The sequence below is a fragment of the Notechis scutatus genome, chromosome Z (assembly GCF_049901735.1).
Source record: "Notechis scutatus isolate UNSWTSFEM ecotype Mainland chromosome Z, rNotScu1.2, whole genome shotgun sequence".
Lineage (NCBI taxonomy): Eukaryota > Metazoa > Chordata > Lepidosauria > Squamata > Elapidae > Notechis > Notechis scutatus.
In genome coordinates, this window is record NC_142025.1 from 139,437,452 (window position 1) to 139,448,416 (window position 10,965).

The window sequence follows — 10,965 nt, forward strand, 5'->3', positions numbered from 1 at the left end:
TCAAAAACATGCAAATACATAAATAGGTACCACTTCAGTGGGAAGATAATAGCATTCTGTGCGTCTTGGCATATACTCATGCTGGCTACATGACCACAGAAGCATTTTGAGACAATGCTGGCTCCCTCAGCTAAGAAAAGAGATGAGCATCGCCCTCAAGAGTTGGACACGAGAAACCTTTACCTTTTCAACCATCTTGGAGTAGGTATGCTCAGAGTTGGGTGCATTACGCTGAGTAAAAGGAATCAACTACTCTGTTTATCCTAAGTAGGCATCATAGTCTCTGATGTATATTTAGCACACAAACTGTTAATATAGGATTTTGTACTGACAGATTGGAATCCAGCTGTCAACAAAGGCATTGCTCACCTGGCTTCCCTGGTTTGCCCCCAAAACCTTGTGCAGTCCCAAATCCATTTTGAACTCCTGCAAGGATAGACAAGGAAAGCTAAAACTTGTGTATGACTGCAGGCAGACTTAAGGTAATTTTCCTCAAACCATACATTATGTTTGTATTGGCAAAGTAGAGGAGTCCAAATTTTCCGTCAGTTCTTTCAGACTTAGATTAGCTGTGATGAATGCATCAGCAGAGAAATAGAATGGTCTTATCAATCACTGTTACTGTGCTGGTCTAGAAATCCTAGCCATATTGCTATTAAGATAAAAGTATTGAATGAGAGAGAACAAGTCACTCTTTAACTGATGGAAAAATGGGATGAAAAAAAAAATGAAACAATTACTTTAAAATCAAGAGGTCCACATTGTGAACTTGTTAGTAGGCATATGCAAAATGTTTGAAGATTGCAGTGGGTTGTTTGGAATGGTCCATAAATGGCTTGAACCTTCCAACCTAATCTGAGCGTTTAAAGCATTTTGGAAATGGTCTGTACCCAAATAGTCCTTCTTACGTTACTCAGAACCCTCAGAATGAATCAAAATGGAAAATTCTAACTTCAAACTTTCTCGGAGGGGTGGGGGATCTGATACACCCCCTCCCCGAGTGCTAGAAATGCTTGGCACTACATTCAGTCTAAATACCAAGATGGACTAGACTTAATGGCTTCTGCAGCAGTGGTGGGATTCAATTTTTTTTAATACCGGTTCTGTGGGCATGGCTTGGTGGGCGTGGCAGGGGAAGGATACTGTAAAATCTCCAGTCAGAGGCGGTATTTGCTAGTTCTCTGAACTACTCAAAATTTCCGCTACCAGATCTCCAGAACTGGTCAGAACTTGCTGAACCACCTCTGTTCTGCAGGGAGGATCAAAATCTGCAAGGTAGAGGATGCTGAATAACAATACAAGCCCCTCTTCTTTTGCACGTATAGGTATCTACAAGCATACCTACACATGTACCAGCAAAACACCATACCAGCCATCTTGAATATTATTGTATTGCTGACTACTTAACATCAGTAAAACATATTTTGAAAACTTCATAACTATATTAATACATAAATATCTGTCTGCAAACAACTAAAATGTACAGGTAGTCCTTGACTTATGATCAGTTGCTTAATGACTGTTCAAAGTTACAATAGACACCCCACCCCATCTAAAAAGTACTTGTGACCCAGTTCTAAATTCCAATGGCTGCACCACCACCCCCAGTTTATGTGTCCAAATGCTGGATGTTTGGCGACTGGCTTGCATTTATGGCTGTCTGCAATGTTCTGAGCATGTTGTATGCTGTTTTTGTTCAAAACAGGCATTCACTTCTGTTTTGGCAAAAACAGCCCACAGTGAACAATGGGTTCACTTTATGACAGCTGCATTTGTTTAACAACCATTGCGGGGGTGGGTAGGTCATGAAATGGATCTGGTCATGCGGAAAAAGTCATAAAAATGGGCCAGTGGTGGGATTAAATTTTTTTTACTAGTGGTTCTGTGGGCATGGCTTGGTGGGCATATCAAGGGAAGGATACTCTAAAATCTCCAGTCAGAGATGGTATTTGCCAGTTTTCCAAACTACTCAAAATTTCTGCTATCGGTTCTCCAGAATACTACCTCTGGTTTGATCACATGGTGACCTACTTTACAATCATCACAACTATATTGGGCAGGTTCCATTGCAATTGTAGTGTAAGTCAAGGGCTACTTGTGTTCAGGCACATCAGGAAACTGTAGCATTTTCCATTCTCTTTTTAGCTTTCTGCTTCTATGGTGTTTGTCATATATTCAAGAGCTGACTCTGTCAACAAATTCACCAAACTCCTTTCAAGTTTTTAGAAGGCAAATACAAGTTTGCCTGTTTCAGTCATTAAACTCTAGCCCACAAATACAAAAAAAACAAAAAAATCACCCAAAAAGTTTTATGCTTCTAAGGTTTATTTCATTTATCCATCTAAACTTACCTAGTCCTGCAGAAAGCCCTTGGGTCCCAAAGGTGAAGTATTTTCCTATGATGATAAAAGACAAAAATGTAAAATGTAAACAGAAGGATGATTACAGGTTAGTGTATACTATGTAAATTATGACCGATATTGCTTTTTAACTTTTACCATATGCTAAATATAATATGAACCAGGAGAAAAAAACCCTGGGTTTGTGCCTTTTCATCTATGAAACCCACTGGTTTTACAGATCAGTTTGCAACTTTGCCTCAATTTAATTTAAAATGCTGTTACGGGGATAATTTGGGTGAGATCACCCTGCTTAATCCTTTCAACTCCTTAATAGTAGGGTAATATGGAATGGAATGGAACAGAATGGAATGGAATGGAACAGAATGGAACGGAATGGAATGGAATGGAAGGGAGGGGAGATAATTCTTTATTGGCTAAGTGTGATTTATCTCCGGTGCATAAGCTTTCAGTATACATACAAACAATGAAGTGACAAGTCATAGATCATAAATTGTAAGATACAATCATCAATTATCATTAATATCAAATAAGAAAGCCAGTTTGAGGCAGAGGTTACAGAGACTGAGCTAGAAACTGGGAGACCAAGTCCTACTTTATCCATAAAACCAACTCTCTCTATTTTTGGCCCTAAGAAGAAAGCAAGGGCAAATCATTTCCAAAAATGCTGTCAATAAAATGGCAAGGACTAAACTAAGAATTCTGGGACTTATGAGAGAGACAAAAAGAGAGAACATTTGTGGTTAAAAGATCATCATGCCACCATTGAAATTGAAGAGGTATTCATCCTGTCCCCTTCCCATCTATGGCTCTGATAGATGAACCTTGTCCTAAACACATTTCAGAGCAACTTAACACCTCAAGCTGCAGTTCCCTAATATCCCAGTGTCTTTATACAAAGAGACAAAATGTATTTGATACTAGATCAAAGACAATGCATAATAACTGAATAGAGACAGAATGGATAATAATTTCATTTTATTCCTCTTTTGAAATACAGGTACATTTGTTAAGAGAGTTTTGCCCCATTTTTATGACCTTTCTTGCCCCAGATGTTAAGTGAATCACTGCAGTTCTTAATTTAGTAACACGGTTGTTAAGTGAATCTGGCTTCCACACTGACTTTGCTTGTCAGAAGGTCATAAAAGGTGATCACATGACCCTGGGACAATGCAACCATCAGGAAAATGTCTGAATTTTGATCACGTGGTCCATGCAACTATTAAAAGAGTGAAAAAGAGCAAATAAGCCACTTTTTTCAGTGCTGTTGTAATTTTGAATGGTCACTAAATGACTGTTGTAAGGTGAGGACTACCTGTAAAGAGAACCTCTCCCCCAATTTGCTGTTGTTATCCAACTTACCAGCTTTGGCTCCAGCTGGTCCCATTCCAGCTCCTGGCTGTAGGGCTCCTGCACCTGAAAGTCAGGGTATAAACAAGGGAAGCTGAAGTCAGGGACATCCATGAGTCAAGAATGGCAGCTGCAACTCTATGACTGAACCCCCATCATTTTTTATATGTATCATGTGCACAATTCATATAAAGGGGGGCATTTTTCAATCATGCACTGATAGCCACTCTTTGGACATTTTTGACCCATCCACAGACCAAGTGGTGGATTCAGCCAGTTTGCACCAGTTCGAGAGAACTGGTTGTTAACTTTCTGAGGAGTTTGGTGAACTGGTGGAAGAAATCATTAAGGCAGAGAACCGGTTGTTAAATTATTTGAATGCCACCACTGCACAGACCTCCCTTCCTCCTTAAGTTAAGTTTCAGAGTTCAGCTGAGCTATAAACCAAGCTGATTAAAAGGAATGAATTCCTTGAAACAGGAAGAAACAAATAGTGGATGATTGTCACCATATTATTACTTCTTCCAAAAGAACCACATTGTGCTATGAATGCATGGAAATTAGTTCAATTTCTATGTACAAAATTTTAAAACACTCATTGGAATAGGTTTTGGCAATAAGGGACCTCTATCAATTAAACAGCATTCCATTATTCCTTTCTAAGAAGGCTGAGGGAGGCAATGACCCAAAATATTTACCTCTTATTAGAGATGAAAAGTAACCTCCTCCATGGCCACTTACTTGAGGTTTCACTCCTAAAATAAGTTGGGGAAAAACTGAGAATGAGACTGGAGTCATATCAGGTTAAATCACAATTTGTTAGCTAGCCCAGCTAGGTGGCAAGACTTAGCCTGTTTTCACAGATCTAAAGTAACTAAAATAACTAAGCAGTGTAGAAACTAGTAGGGTTGAAGTGATAAATTTGAAAGAAAGGGGGAAAAAATCATGTAGGACAAGAAATGGAAAACTTTTTTTTATATTCCTAAGAAAATTATATAGACATATTCACAAATTACCCGGGGCCAAATTCTTTTTGGTACTGCTATGATCTGAACCAAAGCAGCTGGGTTCATACGTTTCAGTTCATGGTAATTGGATATTCATGCCTTGCTTAAAGTGCAAGGAGAAAAAATAGCAATAGCAATAGTACTTAGAGTTATATACCTTTTCATGGTGCTTTTTTACAGCCCTGTCAGCAATTTACAGAGTCAGCCTATTGCCCCCAACAATCTGAGTCCTCATTTGACTGACAGAAGGCTGAGTCAATATTGAGCCAGTGGGTATTGAACTGCCAAATTGCTGGGGGTCGGCAGTCAGCAGAACTAGCTTGCAGTATTGCAGTATAGAAATTGCCTCTCCGTTAACCCTTATTACATTCTTGGCAAGATTAGACTTCCTGTCTCTGGAACTTCTCTGGAGCTTTTTCCCCTCCTTTGCTGGTACTTTGCTCGTGTGGAGTGACCATTCAAAGTTACAATGGCACTGAAAAAAGTGACTTATGACTGTTTTTCACACATACAACTGTTGCAGCATCCCCACAGTCATGAGAGGCCAGACAAGGAGATGCGTGCCACACCCAGCCAGTCACATGACCACCAAGCCATGCCCACCAACTAAGCCACCCCCACAGAACCGATTGTTAAAAAATTTGAATCCCATCCCTGTATCAGATGGTTAAATTAATCATCATTATCATCCAACCTCACACTCACACAATATCCTTTCTTATTCAGGTCCTCCAATTTTGTTGAATTACCATTCCCATCGTCCCAGACCGTGGACCCTGCTCCCTGGAAGTGATGGAATAGTAGTGTACACCACATGTATACTTATCCTCAACTGATGCTGTGTGCTGTAGCACTTCAAGTTGCTATAACACTTGGCTATTTTGGTTGCTGAGAGAGCAATTTTCCTGTTGCATCTGGTGGAAACCATCCATCATTATTTTCATGACAAATCTGGTCGGGTCAAGTCTGGGCCTTTTCATAAAGCTGCTTTCAGAGCCTGAATCTTTGATGCCAAAGGATTATTTAATCACTGTGGGGAAGCATTTCGAATTTCTAAGCCACCTAGAACTGCAGTGTCTCCTGGCATAGGGAGTTGGCTGGCCTCCCTTTATGGCTTTGCAAGAGTGTTTCAATGTTTTCCCCCCTACTGAGGGCACTAAGGAGGCCTTTGTGTGCAGAAGGTGGACAAGAGAAGTAGAGGAATTTGGCATCTTTAGGCCAGATAGCTATGTGGCATAGGATGTAGTGTGGAAATTCCTACTCTCACACGGAGTGGTCCTTTTGGATAGATTTGGGGCAAAGAAAGTTTGGCTGGGAAGTGGGAAGTTTAATTGGGAAATTTGGAAGGCCAGATGGGTTGTAACACTCTACAGGTAGTCCTTTACTTATAACCATTCTTTCAGCAACAGTTCAATGTTACAGGGGCGCCAAATAAAGTGACTTATGGCTAGTCCTTACACTTACATCTATCACAGCATCTCCATGGCCAAGTGGTTGCAATCTGAGTGCATGTTTTTGATATCAGTTAATACTAGAATTTGAAAAGATGACACAAACATTATAACATAGAAACTGTTAAAACAGATATTTGAAAAATGGAGCCAAAAATGAGTAAGAACATCATCAAATAGTACTAACAACAGCACTTAGACTTATATACTGCTTTACAGTGATTTACAGCCCTCTAAGAGGTTTTACAGAGTCAGCATATTGCCCCCAACAATCTGGGTCCTCATTTTATCCATCTCAGAAGGATGGAAGGCTGAGTCATCCTTGAGCCTGGTGAGATTCGATCTGCCAAATTGCAGTCAGCTGGCAGTCAGCAGAAGTAACCTGCAGTACTGCACTCTAACTACTGTGCCACCATGGCTCATCAAAGCTGTAATGATATCTGCTTCAATGGATAGACTATACGTAAAATATGTTAATGAAGGAATGACAGATGTGGAGCTGACAAAACAGAAAGTACAGAATATGAACCTACAAATAATAGGCCAAGAGAATGGTTTGTGAAAAAGACTCTTTATTGGATATTTAAAAGAAACTGAAGTTTTGAAAATTAAAATTATAAACCAAGAGAATGATCTGGAAAATGTTTTCTATGTTGATCTACAAGAAAAGCTTGTTAAAGCCTTGAAGAAATTTGTGTGATGGGATAAGGAAGAGCTGAAGAGAAATAAAATCCTACGAAGATATTTGATTGTATTATAGATTGACTCTTAGAAGTAAAAGGAAGGAATATAAAGTACATTTATTTGATCAAGGTTAAATTAAAACTTTTTTTGCAATATTATGGCAAACGTTTATAGACTGTTAACACTAAGATTGAAAAATTGATGTTTTATGGATTTGCTTATAGATAAGGGATGGAATATTGAATGAAGAGATATCTGTTTAACCTTATAGGGAGTGAAGAATTATTAAATGTATTTATTTGTGATGTGGTTAGAGGTAACTTTTTATATATTTTTCCTTTTCTTTATTGCATTCTTTCTTTTTTTCTTTTTCTTTTTTCCTAAAGTCTTTATTCTTTCAATTCTCTTTCTCTAAGTTTAGTTTGTATTAGTTTTTACTATTGTAATTACAATTCTTCATAAAATTCTATTGAGAAGGAATAAACATATATTTTAAAATAAATTAATAAAACAAAGCAACATATTAAAATTAAATATAAAAAAGTATGACAGCCCTTCAAGCCTCATCACCTTATCACAATCTATCATATTGAATTTTGTAAATCCATACTAGGGAAATGAAATCTTCTTGATATTTTAGGATTTTAATTATCATTGATTAGAGGCTGGTTAACAAGATTTGGAGGCCTTATGTTCTTTGCCATTCCTAAAAAATCTTAGGTCTGGTGTGAAAAAAATGCTTTTTAAAAATCTGCCTGAAATCTCTTGTCATTTAGACCAGGGGTCCCCAACCACCGGTCCGTGGACCGGTACCGGTCCGTGGAACAAGTCCTACCGGGCCGCTGGTTTGCTGGGTGCCGCCATCTTGTTTTGATGAAAAAGTGCTTCCGGTGAGCTCACCGGAAGCACTTTTTCATCAAACAAGATGGCGGGCCTGCTTGATGCGCGTACCGGGCCGCGCCATAAAAAGGTTGGGGATACCGGGCCGCGGCATAAAAAAGGTTGGGGATCACTGATTTAGACTGAAGGCACATCCTTGGAATTCTAGAATAACAAAACAGAGGATAAGCTTGCAAGATACAAAATCTGAGCAAAAAAAATCTTTTGTAAGCCAAAATGTTAATTGCATCAGTATTGAATCTGCAAGATAAAATATAACAGCTTCTCCAAATGTGCTGGCAATGAAACTCCTAGAAATACCAACTGACTATATTTGCTGAATATTCTGGGCATTATAGTCTCAATGTATTCAGAGAAAGAGTCTGCTGATTGAAATTGCTTTATTAAATTTTAATCTGCAGACTAAATATTTTTTTTAAATAATTCTCAACAAATGCCCTTTGTTTCCCTTGACATTTGAATTCATTTACTCTTGGCCTGATTTAGAGTGAAAGAATCTTAAAAAGAACCTTTATTTAACTGGCATTAACAAAAGTGTTGTCATAATGCTATTTTGGATTTTTTTCTAATATGTAACAGTAGCATCTGCTATTTTTGTTTGGTCATCTTCAGCCAATGAAAATAGGACTTTTATTTCTTTTTTGCCTGCTACAAAATCTTTCTGGATATAAAATTTTCTCATTAAGGTGGGGAAATAAGGAATAAGGGCTGAAAATAGTGTAATACATTCAAATAGTAATCTGTATTTATCATAAAAGAAAAAAAGTGGGGGAAGAACTTCTATAATCATTCTCTCTCTGTCTTCATATATTAATATGAAGCCTAATGCATTTTGGAATTTGTCTTCTTCAAAACCTCTTATTGTTTTCAATTCTTTTATGAAAAGCACCTACAGCAAACTGTAATCACTTTCCTTGTGAGAGACTTTATAAATATTTTTAAGAGCCTAGCTAGGAACACACTGAGTTTCATCTTAAAAACATGTTTTCAACAGTAATTGGAGGATTTCCCTTTTTGGTTCTTGGTGCTTTTCTTCTTCACTGAATTTATTAAAATAACATTGTGATAAAATTAAGGCCATGAGGTTTGAAGGTAGACTCTAAGGAACTTTGTTCTGTTGAACCCCATTGGAAATAAATATACAGCACACAAAATCCTCAAAATGTGTAATCATAAGAAAGATTTAATTTGGAGGCATAAGCAGATTTGGAATGAAACTAATCCTATAATCAAAATATATGGCATGCCTTGGTAAATTTTGCAACAGCTAAAAAATTCTATTAAGACTTTATATGTCCACTTAGTGCTGTGTTTAGATGATTTTACATTCCAAATAAAAATTTAAGCAAGTCCTTCTCCTGCCAGGCTTTTGTTGGCAAGGTGGATTAACCTAATCTCTTCCGTTAGATAATCCAGCTCTGCTTTGTTTGGAGGCAACATTTTGTTGAATAGAACCTCAAATTCTGCCTTCCCCAAACTACCAATCTTTCCCTGACTCCATGACACGCTATGAAGAACTTATCACCCATTTCATCTCTATTACCTTAACCACTTCCATTTCTTCCTTTTTCCTGAAGCGTTTAGTGGAAATGAACACAGGTTGAAATTTACCAGCAAACTTGCACTGATCATGCGCAAATCCAATGATAAATGAGGGACAAGCCATTCATTTTGATCACCTGGATCCTGCAGGCTTTCGAGCCACCTCACTGAGTTCCCCAAACCAAAATATGTTGTATTGCTATATACAAGGCCTTACTGTTTCATTTAAAAAAAAAAATCTAACGAAATATGTCAGTTATATGACTTTGCAGTGGATGAAACTACTGCTGAACAAAAATCACACCAGATGAACAGGTCAGAAACAAGTCATCTGATGTGATTTTTGTTTGCAGTAGTTTCACCCACTGCAAAGTCATGTAGCTGATATACTTTGTTGGATTGTTTTTTTATTTAAAGTAACAGTAAGGCCTTGTATATAACAAAACTAACTGTCTGTCTGTCTATCTGTCTATCTATCTATCTATCTATCTATCTATCTATCTATCTATCTATCTATCTATGACAACCATGAATTCTGATTCTCTTTGTAACTTTATAAAGTTGCATTGTACTTACTGCATTTTTTAAAATTTGCTTTTAAATTCCAATTATGTCCTATTTTCCTCATGTAAACGGGCCCGTACTTGTGATAAAAAAAAAGATCAGATTCTCCATTCATTCCTACATGTTACATAAATTTCCTTTTCGTGCACAATGGTCTGACTTACCTCCCTGCAGGCTGCACCTGGTCAAACACAAGAGCAGAAGCATAAGACAGAGATTCAGCCTGGCCATTGTGAAATGCTGCAGTCCCTTTGCAAAGCCTCTAGGTGCCACACAATGTTGAGTGGGGAAAGGGATGGCTGCTTTTATCCCCTCTTCTCACTCCACCCACCTCACACCTTCTTTACTCATTCACTATTCAGACGATCCTTCCTTTACTGGACCCAGTTGATTTTGAGCAGAATTCCAAAAAAAGTGTTATAGGCTACAATAGTCTAACCCTCCTTGTTCAGCTATCTCAGATTGATTTGCAACAAATGCTGCCAAACAAAAAACATGACAGTTTTGTCTGTACAATCTGCAGGGACCATGCTCCCAGAAATACGAATATCGCTGTTGCATTATATTTTGGAATTATTAAGTATATTGAGTTTATTGTTGTTTTTGCAGAATAGAAATAATGTATGCCTTTTGGATGTAGAAATGATCTGAACCTTTTTTAGACATAGACAGTGCATTTAATTGCTGTAATTTGTTGGTAATGGTTCAATCATAATTTGATGGATTTTTAATTGTAAACATCTACTGTATAAACACCTTAAATATCTATACATAAACATACAATGCTTTACAATCTCAACAGGCTGAGCAAAATATCTGTCCGTCTTTCTTTCTGTCTGTTCCTGGAACAGTGTGCTGTACACATTTCTGGACATCAGATTTTCAGAAGGATACTGATGTTAGAATAGATTCAGAAAAAGGTAACAAAACTGAAGTGTGCCCTGTAAGGACAGGCTGGAGGAACTTGGGAAATTCAATCTGAAGAAAAGAAGACTAAGAGAATATATACTAAGTATTCAGGAGCATAATAGGATACAAAAAAGATGGTCAGGAACCATTTTTCACTGTCACAGAAATTAGAACCAAAAATAATGAGTAATAAGTTAC

At 37.7% G+C, this 10,965-nt stretch overlaps 1 protein-coding gene across 2 annotated transcripts in view; it reads right to left on the reverse strand.

Annotated features, from left to right (window-relative positions):
* The window catches only part of GREP1 (glycine rich extracellular protein 1), a 42,371-nt gene extending 32,067 nt beyond the window's left edge, over positions 1–10,304 (reverse strand). Inside the window, exons 1-5 of one of the 2 annotated variants that reach the window (XM_026677567.2) lie at positions 10,023–10,304; positions 4,409–4,465; positions 3,723–3,776; positions 2,352–2,396; positions 370–426 (exon numbers count right to left, since the gene is read on the reverse strand). In XM_026677567.2, coding sequence (XP_026533352.1) covers positions 370–426; positions 2,352–2,396; positions 3,723–3,776; positions 4,409–4,465; positions 10,023–10,089 — 280 coding nt within the window. In that variant the 5' untranslated portion in view covers positions 10,090–10,304. The remainder of the gene's footprint in view (positions 1–369; positions 427–2,351; positions 2,397–3,722; positions 3,777–4,408; positions 4,466–10,022) is intronic. The other variant, XM_087946386.1, reaches the window with a different exon arrangement.
* Positions 10,305–10,965: the final 661 nt, after the last annotated feature.